The sequence below is a fragment of the Apteryx rowi genome, unplaced genomic scaffold (assembly GCF_003343035.1).
Source record: "Apteryx rowi isolate R43461 unplaced genomic scaffold, aptRow1 scaffold_3, whole genome shotgun sequence".
NCBI lineage: Eukaryota > Metazoa > Chordata > Aves > Apterygiformes > Apterygidae > Apteryx > Apteryx rowi.
Window position 1 is genome coordinate 8,371,040 of NW_020449418.1, and position 11,913 is coordinate 8,382,952.

At 68.4% G+C, this 11,913-nt stretch overlaps 2 protein-coding genes across 2 annotated transcripts in view; both read right to left on the reverse strand.

Moving 5' to 3' along the window:
• Nucleotides 1–1,326: 1,326 nt before the first annotated feature.
• On the reverse strand, nt 1,327–5,611 carry PYROXD2 (pyridine nucleotide-disulphide oxidoreductase domain 2). Its single transcript, XM_026069692.1, has 16 exons — nt 5,482–5,611; nt 5,034–5,053; nt 4,687–4,780; nt 4,539–4,612; nt 4,241–4,387; nt 3,867–4,020; nt 3,586–3,647; nt 3,361–3,458; nt 3,119–3,260; nt 2,878–3,012; nt 2,612–2,684; nt 2,312–2,468; nt 2,035–2,189; nt 1,833–1,939; nt 1,600–1,720; nt 1,327–1,397 (listed from the first exon to the last, which is right to left on the reverse strand). The coding sequence occupies exons 1-16, from the start codon at nt 5,609–5,611 to the stop codon at nt 1,327–1,329; spliced, it is 1,740 nt and encodes a 579-aa protein (XP_025925477.1).
• Nucleotides 5,612–6,765: 1,154 nt separating this feature from the next.
• The window catches only part of HPS1 (HPS1, biogenesis of lysosomal organelles complex 3 subunit 1), a 6,506-nt gene continuing 1,358 nt past the window's right edge, over nt 6,766–11,913 (reverse strand). Inside the window, exons 2-18 of the mRNA XM_026069693.1 lie at nt 11,467–11,604; nt 11,248–11,390; nt 10,977–11,085; nt 10,608–10,768; nt 10,430–10,532; nt 10,240–10,344; nt 10,034–10,103; nt 9,833–9,900; nt 9,043–9,210; nt 8,791–8,967; nt 8,652–8,719; nt 8,394–8,516; nt 8,215–8,280; nt 7,849–7,993; nt 7,501–7,614; nt 7,262–7,344; nt 6,766–6,980 (exon numbers count right to left, since the gene is read on the reverse strand). Of these exons, the coding sequence (XP_025925478.1) occupies nt 6,818–6,980; nt 7,262–7,344; nt 7,501–7,614; nt 7,849–7,993; nt 8,215–8,280; nt 8,394–8,516; nt 8,652–8,719; nt 8,791–8,967; nt 9,043–9,210; nt 9,833–9,900; nt 10,034–10,103; nt 10,240–10,344; nt 10,430–10,532; nt 10,608–10,768; nt 10,977–11,085; nt 11,248–11,390; nt 11,467–11,604 (2,004 nt within the window). The 3' untranslated portion in view covers nt 6,766–6,817. The remainder of the gene's footprint in view (nt 6,981–7,261; nt 7,345–7,500; nt 7,615–7,848; nt 7,994–8,214; nt 8,281–8,393; nt 8,517–8,651; nt 8,720–8,790; nt 8,968–9,042; nt 9,211–9,832; nt 9,901–10,033; nt 10,104–10,239; nt 10,345–10,429; nt 10,533–10,607; nt 10,769–10,976; nt 11,086–11,247; nt 11,391–11,466; nt 11,605–11,913) is intronic.

Genomic DNA, 11,913 nt, shown 5'->3' on the forward strand with positions numbered 1-11,913 from the left:
AAAAACCCCGCCAGGACTCCTGGGCCCTCTGCCCAGCTGCGCCGCTGCTCGCGGGGGGTCTGTGCCCAGGCAGGGGTGGGGGCAGCAGCAAGGCTGGGCTGGGAGGAAGAGGAGGGCAGCAGGGCTCTCCCGCGGACGGGACCTGCCAGACCCTGCCCGCAGGGGTGCCAGCTGCGGCGTCCCTCCTCGCTGGGGACGGGCACCTGCAGCCCGTGCAGGAGGCAACGGCTGCTGCTAAAATTAGGGGCGCCGTGCAGCAGGGCAGCCCCGTGCGCGGGAAGCTGTGGGCAGCGAGGTGGGTGTGCGGGGCTATTCTCAGAGGCTGCGGGGCTATTCTGGGCCAGTCAATATTGATTTAGGCAGCTCAGGTGCAACAGCTCAGCCCGGAAGCACTTTATTTAGGGCCCGGCGGGAGGAGAGGCCGGGAGCTGAATCGGGGGCATTGTGCCCGGGAGGAAGAGGGCYGGGGAGAGGATGTGAGCTCTGTAATCTTCGGCAAGTGGCTCTCAGCACGGCGGCCCACGCTGGGACAGGGGTGCAGCTGATGGCTGGGGCCGTGTGAGCAGTGCTGTTGGGGGGCGGGGGGGGTCCCACTGCGATCAGCCCGGAGGGCCCTGCAGCAGGGCAAGGGCCGGCCCCTGCTCCCTGCCCGGGGCTGCTCCTGCAGCCAGCCTCCGAGCCCCTGTGCGTGCTCCCTGCTCCCGCATAATGTATCGTGACTGGGGAGGGCTCTGTCGGGCCACGGGGCCCTGGGGTGAGGCTGGTAAATAGCCCTGAGCCAACGGGAGCACGCTTTGGTGGTGGAGCAGAGGGCGAGGGACCAGTTCTCCCTGGCCACTGCTCCGTGATGTGCGTGTCCCCTCTGGCAGGTTCCCCTGGGCTGCGCGGCCAGACGCAGTGCCACCGGCCCAGCTCACCGCCCCGAACCCGAGAGCCGGGCTGGCACAGCAGGCCACGCTCCCTGCTCACGCGCCGAGGCCAGCAAACCCAGCGGTGCATCACGAGCTGCACGAAGAGCGGAAAAACCACAGAGAAAGTGCTAAATGCAGAGCCCACAGCGGTGTTTATTTTCCCAAGTGCAGCGAGGTCCTGGGGCGAGTGAGACGCCCCGCACCAGGAGGAGAGGAGCCGCCAACGCCAGGCAAGGCCACGGCAGGCAGGGAGCAGCCACGCGTGCAACGCGAATGTGCCGGCTGGAGCACAACGGGCACAAGCGCCCCACCATGGGCCCGGCAGGGGCACGGCCCAGAGCTTCCCACAACCGGGGAGGATGCGGTTCACAGCAGCCACAACCCTGTGCAGGTGACGCTGGCGTCACCGCTGCCATCACAGCCGCCTGAAGTCCTCGAGGGCCACCCGGGCTGCGTTGCGTCCTGCTGCCCCCATCACTCCCCCTCCTGCAAGGCGGCAGACACGGGAGCAGCGGGCAGCTCCGGCCCCGGGAAACGGGGCCCGTGGCCGCACCACACGAGCTGCTCCGTCTCACGGCCTGTGCCGGKGCAGGGGGCTGGGGCTGCCCCATGCCCTGTGCTGCCTTTGCACCTCTTCTGTGCACCCTGCCTCCCTCCTGCAGCCCCCCGGGCTCCCGGCCCTACTCACCGGGGTGGGCTCCGCTTCCACACAGGTACAAGCCTGGAACTGGGGACCTGTAGCCTGAATAGGACGGCGCCGGCCGGGCGAAGTACAGCTGGTCCAGAGACATCGCTCCGTGGAAGATGTTCTGGTAACAGAGCCCAGGCTGTGTGAGACGGCTTGTGCCCGGCCCAGGGGCTGTGTCCCCATCGGATCTGGCATGGGAGTGATGCTCAGAGCTGAGCCTCCGCGATACCCACCCCACCAGGCAGCCCAAATATCCTCTGCAGGTCTGGCGGCGTCAGGACGTCCCGGCCGACGACGGAGGCCTTGAACCCCGGGGCGTAGGCTTCGATGCAGTCGAACACTGCGGAGGGAGGGAGGGAGGGAGCGACTGGGCTCTGCTCGCAGGCAGGGACCAGCCCGCCTGGCAGTGCCTGGGTCGGCGCGTGCACTGCGTACCTGTGTCCGCGTACGCGTTACGGGCCGCCTCGTCCCAGGGCCGCCCGCCCGCCAGCACCGGCGGGGTGTACTGCGTGAAGAGCGACACGACGTGGCAGCCCCGTGGGGCCAGCCCTGGGTCCAGCACGGACGGGATGCAGAGCTCGATCATGGGCCTGGGGCGGGGGCGAGAGACTGTCACGGCRCAGCTGGGCACGCAAAGCAGGGGGACCAGCCACCACAAGCATCTTCCCCCAGCACCACCTGGCCTGACCAGAGCGATAGAGCAGGATCCAACCTGCTGGAGGGGTGCCCGTCGCTGGCCTCAGCAAAAGCCTGGTGGAGGAGCTGGGTGCTCTCGCAGTTGAGGTGGATGGAGCACTGGTGATGGGGCAGGGGCTGGCCGTCACGGGCGTTCGGGGCGGCCAGGAAGTTGGGCAGCCGATCCACCGCCACTGGGGTGCGGGAAGGGGAGAGATGGGGTGAAACGGGGCTGCCTGCCTTCCCCTGCAGTGGCCCGGCAGCCTCGTGCTGCGGGGCAGAGCCCTTTCTGGTCTCCCTGCAGCTGGGACGTGGAGATGGCCCTGTTGGTACCTACCGTTGATCTTGGTGACAGGGGAGCACGTGTCAACCTGCTGGATGAGCTGGACAAAGTCCTTCGGCAGCTGCTCCTGGGGCAGGAGAGGCCGGGAGGTGGCTGTGATGGGGTGCCTCGGGTCTCTGCACCGAGTCCCAGAGGGCATGGTRGCACCGTGTCCCCAGTCCTGGGACACCCCAGCCCACCTGGGCTCCCCGTGCTGTGCCAGCCGGGCGCAGGGCAGCCCAGCCTGGGGACGCCCCGCGGYGGCCCCGCGTGCCCCGTACCTGGGGGGTGAGCTCCAGGAAGGTGATCTGGGGGGAGGCGTTGGACAGCACCACTTTGCTCCTCACCTCCGTCCCGTCCTGCAGGGCGACACCTCGYGCCCTCCCGTCCTGGCCCAGCAGCACGCGGCTCACGGGCTGGGGAGAGGAGAAAGGGGCCAGGACCTCGCCGAGCACCTCGCCGAGCACCTCTGAGGGTGCCGGCAGCCGCCCAGGCAGCTCCCCGCGCCCAGAAACCCGGTACCTTCTCGGCAAAGATGTGCGCTCCCCGGGCGGCCGCTGCGCTGGCGATGGCTTGGGACAGGGCSCCCATGCCGCCGGCCACGTAGCCCCAGGCGCCCCGCTGGCCCTCCAGCGTGCCCATCACGTGGTGCAGCAGCACGTACCTGCGGCCGCAGGGCCCAGGGCTGGGACCGGCGCCCGCGCAGACCCCGCGTGGCGAGGACCGCGCCGCCTTGCCGCGGGCTGAGCCAGCCGGCCCCTTACCCGCTGCCGGGGGTGCGGGGGCTGGCCATCGCTCCGATCACCGCGTCGGTGGCCAGCGTTGCCTTCAAGGGCTCCGATTCAAACCAGTGGTCGAGGACCTGGAGCAGGAGAGAAGGAGAGGCACGAACCCGGCGAGGGGAGCAGCAGGGCCCTCGCGGGCTCAGCACCCCCTGCCCAGCGCGGGGCACGTGAGGGTGGCTCTGCCCCGCTGCTGCCGGCACTCACCTTGGAGATGGGGGCCGTGAGCACCTCGTAGTAGCGGGGCAGCTGCCGCCCCATTGCCAGCCCTGGCGGGGGGAGAGGCCGTCGTGAGAAGGGGCACCGCTGCRCCGGGGACAGGGCTGCTGGGCCCCGGCAGGACCAGCAGAACAAGGTGGCCAAGCCTGCTAGCCCGGCCTGGGGCTCCCACGGAGCCTGTGCCCCGGGCGAGGGGCTGCTCTGTGCCCCACGCACTGCGGTTCGGGGCGCCCCATTGCCACCAGGATCCCTGACAGCCCCAAAGGTACCTGCCCGCAGCAGGGGCCGCAGGGCTCGCAGGGCCCTGAGCCGCTGGAGCAGGGAGCCCCGGCCCAGGGCGGCTGTATCCGCAGGGGGAGCATCCAGAAGTGGGTCGATGGCCGCCACCAAGCCTCCCATGAACGCCTCGTACTCAGGATAAGCCTGCGAGGGGACAGGGGACGGCCGAGGGAGGCAGCGACTGAGCCACGGCGGGAGCAAAGGGTTCTGCACCGAGCAGCGTCTGCCAGACCCACGGCTGAGCCCAGGCGCCTCGGCGTGCTGCAGCCGGGCCTCGTGCACCCCGCACGGGCGGCTGTGCAAGGTCGGCTTCCTCCTTGCTAGAAACCCCCGTCCCCCCTCCCGGCTGCCGGCCCAGCGGTACCTGAGCATCCTTCGGGGAGAACTGAGCGATCTGCCGCTGGGTCTGGGCCGCGTCGTGCCCCAGCAGGAGGGAGCGCGGGGGGCTCCTGTCCTCCAGCAGCGGCGTGAAGGAGTAGGGGTCCCGCGGGAGCACCCTCAGGCCGTGCCTCTGCAAGACACGGACGGCAGGAGCGAGCCTGCAGCATGCTGCGCTTCCAGCTATGAGCCAGCGCCGGCACGCACAGTGACCGGGCTCACCCTGCCGGGGTGACGGGAGGCGCAGGTGGCCCGGCATGGCCACGGGGACAGGCGCCGGGTACCTGCAGCTCCAGCTCGGTGTAGATCTGTGGCCGCAGCAGGCTGAGCAGGTAGGACGCCCGGGAAAACTTAAAGCCTGGCCGATGCGGGGAGGTGAGGGGTGCCCCTGGGCCACGCGCGGGGAGCAATCCGGGGGCGGGGGGGGGGTACCTGGCACGATCTCCTCCGTGACGGCCGCGCCACCCAGCACGTGGCGTCTCTCCAGCACGGCCGTCCGCAGCCCTGCCTGCTGCAGGTAGGCAGCCTGCGCGGGAGCAGGGCGTCACACTGCGCCCCTGCCCGATGCGGCCGCCCCCTCCCCGCACACCCCGGGGCAACTCTGGCAGAGGCCGCACGGGATGCAACTGCGTCCCCCACCCCACGTGCYGGGAGAGCCCCCCGTCCCCCGGCCGTGCCCGGGGTGGCCCCAGCGCCCTCCCGTGACACCGGCCCGCTCCGGTCCCCCGCCGTCCCCGGGGTGGCGAAGGCGAGACGGCAGCCCCGCTCGCGGTACTCACTGCCACCAGCCCGTTGTGCCCTGCAAGGAGAGAGCGGGGTGAGCCGAGCCCCGTGCCCGGGCGCTCCTGCAGCCCCCGGCCCGCGCCCAGGGTGGCAAACGGGGGACATCCTCCCTCGTCCCTGTAAGCCTGGGCCTTAAAAGCGCTGGGGAGAGGACGAAGGCGGCRGAGGCAGGTGCCCGAGCCAAGAGGCTCGAGATAGCGGAGCCAAGGCAAATATCCTCCCCTGTAGGAGCGGCGCGGGGGAGCTGCCCCGCCGCGCCTGGCACCGCGCGCCCAGCACCGCGGTGCTCCCCTCCTCGCCGCCACCACCTCCCCGCCTGCCCTGCCGGCTCCCCCCCCCGCCCCACAGCGCTCCCCCCTGGAAGAAGGGGACGCCCCTGCCGGCCCCCCACAGCCCGCTGGGGGCCAGCCACGCACGGCACGCGGCTCCCTCGCCCCCCGTTACCTGCCCCGATCACCACCGCGTCGTACTCCCGCTGCAGCCGGGCCGCCGGCCCCGCGTGGGCCAGCCGCCGGCCCCGCGGCCAGCGGGAAGCGCAGCCCCCGGGCAGCCTCGCGCCCAGCCCGGCTGCCATCGCCCCGCCGGACCCCGGCTGCAGCCGCTCTGCAGCCGCCGGGCCTGGACTTTGCTTTCACAGCAGCGCTTTTCACTGGGCTTCCGGGCACGGCGGGGGGGGGGACGGGAACCAGGGTGGGGGGGGCCTCCTTGCACGGCCGACGCTCCCTCCCGCTGCCTGCGGGGAGGCTGGGCAGGGGCGATAGCTGCCCCCGCAGCGAGGCGCTCAGCCTGGCACAGCTTTGCCTGGGGCTTGCAGGGTGGCTCTGCCCCCCGCTGCCGAAAAGCCCCAAGCTGAGCGCTGACAGTGGCGAGAAAACGGGCAGCTCAGGGATGATCTTGGCCCCGGACTCTGAGCTGTGGCCCAGCAGGGCAAATTCCTGCAGAGCAGGATGGGGCAAAGGCCCCGCTGTGGTCCAGTGCTCCCTCAACGGCAGCCTCAAGCCCCAGCGAGCAGCACGGAGCTGCGAGGGGCAGCAGAGGGGCAGAGCCCAGCCCCGCACAGAGTCCTGGGCACATCCCTCCTCCCCTGGCAGCGACAGCCCCCAGGGACACCAGGACACCCGCCTCCGAGGGGCACCCCTGGACCAGAGGGGAGCCCCCCCCCAGCTCCAGCCATGCCCCAAGTTTTGCATGCGCATGGGAGAGCAGATGCGTCTGGGAAACACACGAGCTGCCTTGGCTTTACTGCGTGTTCACAGCTGAGCTCAGCCCATGGTCTGGGTGCAGGGAAAGGGGTGGACAGGGCAGCTGCACTAGGATTAGGGAGCACGCGGGATGCACCTCACCTCCCCAGGCCCCCAAGTGCCCTGAGCCAGGTGCCCCATGGCTGGGAGGGGGGAGGCGCGCTCCGGGCCCTTTGCGGCGCACCTCCGCGCAGGTTTGGCTATGACATTTCGTTCTCTAGCCAAAGCCAGGCCGTGAGGCCAAGCCGACACTCTAAATCCTGCTTTGGAAATGCACTTTTCAACAGGAACGTGATTTGCCAAAAACCTCTCAGCCCCACTCTCACCCCGTCCCGGGAGGCCGCTGGGTGCCAGCCAAGCACGCAGGGAGCAGAGAGGGGGGCAGCCCAAAACCAGGCCAGGCAAGCTGCACGTGGCTGCCCACAGGCATGGCTGACCGCGCGCAGCGCTGACACAGACACGGAGAGAGCAGCACGGGCGTGTGAACACCCGCACCCACTTTAATGCCAGCCAGCACCCGGCCGAGCCCGGACCTGGGCTCAGAGCAGGGGGATGCGGGAGGGCTCCCAGAGGCGCCGGGCCAAGTCGCAGGCCTGCTGGACCACGAGCTCAGATGGGATGATGCCCAGGTGCACCGTCAGCAGCTCGTAGCACTTCACCACCTCTGCCTGATGGTTCTTGCTGTAGTAACGCAGCAGCTTCCTGGGGAGGAACAGATTGGGGGGGGGGGGGCTGTGCAGGGCACCATGCAGCCTGGAGAGGAAGCGGGGTCTGCAACAGGCACCCCCTCTCTAACTACCGTCCCCTAGAAAGTCCTTGGTGAGGACAGAGCACCCATCCACCAGCTGGACCACAGGACGAGGCTGGGGAGACGGGTTGTTGCAACCCGGACGCATGAGCACAGCATCACTGATGGGGCCCCCCATGCCAGCATGTCCCCATGCCCTGGTGCCAGGCTGCAGGGCTGGGGACTCTGCGCTCACCTGTAGTAGTCTCCYGCCAACATCCCGATGGGAGCGGAGTCATCGGAGAGAACCGGCACCTCTATCACCTCCAGCTTGCAGCCCTGGGGAATGGTGACAGCAGAGGGCAGGACTGTACCAAGGAGGGGACAAGCGACGGAGCCTAAAGAGCCAGAGCACAGGGGTGCCTACAGCCCCGCTCCCTGCCCTGAGGAAGATGCCGGGGCAGAGGGGCTCAGCCCCCTCCGCACCCCACATACCAGCTCGTTCTCAAACCAGAGGAAGTAGGAGCAGCAGTAGTCGCCATCCTGCAGCATGAGCGTCGTGTAGCCCTTCTGCAGGTAACGCCGGGCCAACCCGATCAGCGACCAGACCTAGGGGAGAGGGAGCCTGAGCAGATGACCCTCCAACCTCCACTCACTCCTGTTGTCCCCAGCCCAGCCCAGCCCAGCCCCATGAGCCTGGGGAAAGCCCCTCCAGAGCCAGGACCCTTCCAGAGCGTTGCCTGCTGCAGCCCACAACCTCCCACGCATGGTGGCCAGTCCAGCTCCAAGGGGGCTGTGCTGTGCAGATCAGCTCAGCGCTGCAGGGCTGTATCCTCCCAGTACCTTGCTCTTGATGAACTGGGCAAGGGGGCCCTTGCCCAGCTCCGAGCTGGATTTCTCTGTCACGCTAAGTGATGGTGCCATCATCTGCCCAGCCGTGCGGTCGACATAGATGAAGTGCACCAGACCAGGAAAGTCCTCCAGGTATGTAGGGCTAGTTAAGGGCATCCAACAACTTTGGTACTCCTCCAGGACAACACCCAAGCCTGTGGAAACCACCTTTGCCCACCCCACTCCCTCCCTTGTGCCTGGCACAGGGAGGACAGGGTTATCCTATTCCCACCTCTGCCCTCCCTAGAGGGGACCCCGTGCCACAGCCTTCCTCCCTGGGCTGCACTCCCAGCCCACCCCAGCTGCTGGGACGGATATGACACCATGGTGATATTGCGCCTGCTCTTCACCAGCAGAAAATCCCTCCAGTCCAGCAGCTTCTCCCTGCCGAGAAGAGGTGCAGTGAGAGGCAGGGACCCCACGGCCCCCAGAGCAGCAAGGTGTTGGGACAGCACCCTGGGGTCCCATGGAGATGGTGGGTGCCCCTGCACACCCACCTTATCAGCTTCTGGGCACGGTCCCGCAGGCCCTGCGACAGGCTCTGGCTGGCGGAGGTCAGGAAGAGCTGGCGATACACAGAGCAGAGCTGCCGCTTCACGTTGGCCAGCGCCTGCAGCACCCTGAGCCGGGAGACAGGGACAGACCCGAGTCTGGCCTCACCGCACTGCGAGGAGAGCCCCTCTGGCCCCCTGGGGCTGGAGAAGACCCCCGCCTGCCCCAGAGCCTCCAGGTTCCCCCGGCCACCCTGTACTCACTCCAGCAAGCTCCCAGGCTCGCTCCGGGAGAACATCTTGTTCTTAAACTCCACCCAGGCGTTCTGCAACTAGACGGAGACACAGCTCAGCACCTGTCTGCAGAGCCAGCAGGACAGGGTCCTCGCGGCCCCGCTCCCACCTGGAYGTCCTGCCCGCTCAGCTTCTTCACAAACTTGTCCATGCGTTGCCGCAGCTCGGCCAGGAAGGGGTAGGCACGCGGGGCTCCCACCTCCTGCCCCTCTTCCAACTTCTTTTCCAGCACCAAGAAACCATCGAGCAGCTGGTGCAAGGTGACAGCCACGTGGGTCATGGGGCCCTGGCGAGGAGGTGAAAGAGGGGTCAGCTGGGACCCAGCCCAGCCCTGCTCCCCCCCACCTTAGAGGCAGCTCACCTTGGTCAGCAGCACAAGGGAGATGCCAGGCCAGAGCGGGAGGCAGTGCATGGTGTGGGGCAGCATGGGGCAGTAGCCTTCCAGCAGGCTGGCATCCAGAAAGACCCTTCTGGGGTTTGAAGCTTCAGGCACCAGAGGCCCCAAAGTCTGGAGCAAGTCCTCTGCCATCTGGGGAGAGAGGAGAGCTGCTCAGCCCCCTGGTGGGGACAAGACAGCCTGCACCAGCCCAGGACCTTCTGGAGGGATGCCGAGTGGCAGCAATGCCCTGAAAGCTGCAAATGGGCACAACTGAACTGATGGACTTGGAAGGACCACACAGCAAGAGAGCAGCGAGGAAAGCATCCAGGAACCCCCAAAAGAGCAACAGATGGAGGGGAAGCGGCTTGCAAAGACGCAGCTGGTAAGCACCTTATGCCAAGGCCGGCAGGTGCTAGCGGAGCCTCTGTAAGCCTCCGCAGCATCAAACAAGGAAGCAGCCCAGAAACCCCAGGGGCAGCAGAGGGAGACACTAGACCGCTCTGAGGCAGCCTCAACCCCCTGTGCTGCTAACAGGCCTGGACAGGGCCTGGCCCCCTGCCCAGAGGCCACACCGCAGGCAGCGCCCCAGAGACAGTGACAGTGTGACGCATAACGTGGGGGCYGTGTGGCATCTCCCCAGCCCAGAGGCTGGGCATTCACAGCCACAGCACAACAAGGGGTAAGTGAGGAGGACCAGAGACAGCAAAGAGCAGGAGGACGGACGGACAGGGAAGAGGCRCATCCGGGAGGAACTGCAGTATCCCTCGCTCACCTGGACATCGGCAGTGTCTGCCTCCCCAGTGCCTGGCAGCTCAAGGCCCTCCGACCAGCTCTCACTGCCTGCAGGAGCAGAGCAAGTCTTGTCTCAGCACCAGGCGGACGCTCAGGCTCCCTCCTAGCGCCCCACGCAGCCCCAGGCCCTCCGTGGGGCTGGGGAGCACTGGGCACAGCTGCTGCCCAGCCAGGCTCTCACCTGTGCTGTGTCTGCCCGGCGAGGGCTGGGGCGTGTAGTACACCTCCGGCGCGGAGAGATCGTCTGCGTCCTGCCAGCAAGAGAGGCCTGGGTGAGCCGATGCCCTGCAGCCAGGACTTAGCAAAGGGAAAATTGAGGCAGACAGGGTGGTCAGGGTCTCCATGATTCCCAAACTCATAGGCCCTAGGGACAGCTACCACATGCACCTGATCATCCGACTCCTTCCCCGTGGCCGCATGGGAGCTGGAGCTGCTCAYGGGGATGCTCTCGCTTCTTTTGGGTACCTGGAGGAATGTCTTCCCTGCTGCAGGCTTTCAAGAAGAGAAAAACGTTAAGCCATGGCGGCCCCCAAGACATCAGTTCCCATGGGGCACCCCAGACCCTGCCCTGGAGCACCTGGGGGCTGAGCTCCTCCTCAGCGCTCTGGCTGGGATACAGGTCCTGCACGAGGAGGATGAGGACGAGCAGGTCCGCAGGGCGGATGGAGCTGGCGTTGCGGCTGCGGGCGAGAGAGCGGAGGGGTCAGGCGGGAGGGCTGCCGYGGGGCGGGCGGCGGAGCCGGGGCAGGACGCACCTGGAGTAGAAGGCCAGCAGCTTGGTGTTCACCAGGAGGAAGGCATGCCCCACCTCGTCGCCGCCGCGCTCGGCGCTGCCGTTGATGTGCTGCACCACCTGCCGCTCCAGGAACTCGATGCACTGCTCGCACAGCTGCGGGTGGATCAGCCGCTCCACGGCCTGCGGCGCAGGCGGAGGGTGCAGCCCTGAGCCCACCGCGGACCCAGCCACGCAGCTGCCCCACGTCCACACAGCACTGCCTGGGGGAGCTTGCCCCCTGCAAGAGCCTTTCCAACATCCCGGTGCCCCATGCAGCCTTGCAGAGGCCTGGGCCACCCCAAAAGCTAGGAGCGCCCCTGCAACGTGAGCGGTGCTGCCGGCACAGTACCTCCACGGCAAAGCTCTGGTCCTCCTCTCGCAGGCGGCTGTAGGTCTCCAGCAGGCCCCGGAGCAGGCCCCAAACACGCTCGCGCTGCTCCGAATCGGCTGGCCGCAACCTGCAACAGCCGCGGAGAGTGAGGCGGGCACGGGCCGTCACCTCACCGGAGGGACGGGCACCCCGGCCCCCGGCCCAGCGCAGCGTGGGGAGGCGGGGGTCCTGCTGCAAGGGGGGAGCTCCCCCCGCGCGCCCCCGGCCCCCCGCGGCGGTGCCCGCTCACTCCTTGCGGATGAGGTGGGAGTCCAGCGTGACGAGGCCGCAGTGAGCCTCCACCAGGCGCCGCAGCACGAAGAGCTTGCGGCGCAGGTCGTCCTCGCTCTCGGCGCTGTCGCCGTTCACCGCGATGTACAGGCAGTCCCCGAACTGCAAGCGACAGCGGCGTCAGGGCTCCTGGCGCCCCCCGTGCCGGCCGCGCGCCCGGCCCTGGCCCCGGCCCTACCATGTGCAGGACGTGGAGGTGCYGCCCGGGCTCGGCCGTGAAGCAGGTGTAGGTGTCCGAGAGCTTCTCCAGCAGCGCCGTGCACGAGATGATGAGGGGCGCAAACAGCGTGTTGAGGCTGTCCTCCAGCGCCGGGGCCTGGGGTGGGGGGGGGTCAGCGCCCTGCCCCGCACGGCGCCTCCCTGCCCCATGGCTCTGCCCTGCATCCCTGCCCTCGCCCCGCTGCCCCACTCTGCCCCACACAGCCTGGCACTACTGCCCCACACTGCGGCACCCCTGCGGCTGTGCCCTGCACGGCCCCGATCCTCAGCCCTGCTCTGCACCAGCCACTGCCCTGCCCCACATTGCACCCCAGCCCCACATTGCATTCCCCCAGCCCTTCCCCACACTGTGTTCCTCCAAACCTGCCCCACATTGCATTCCCCCAGCCCTGCTCCACACTGCACT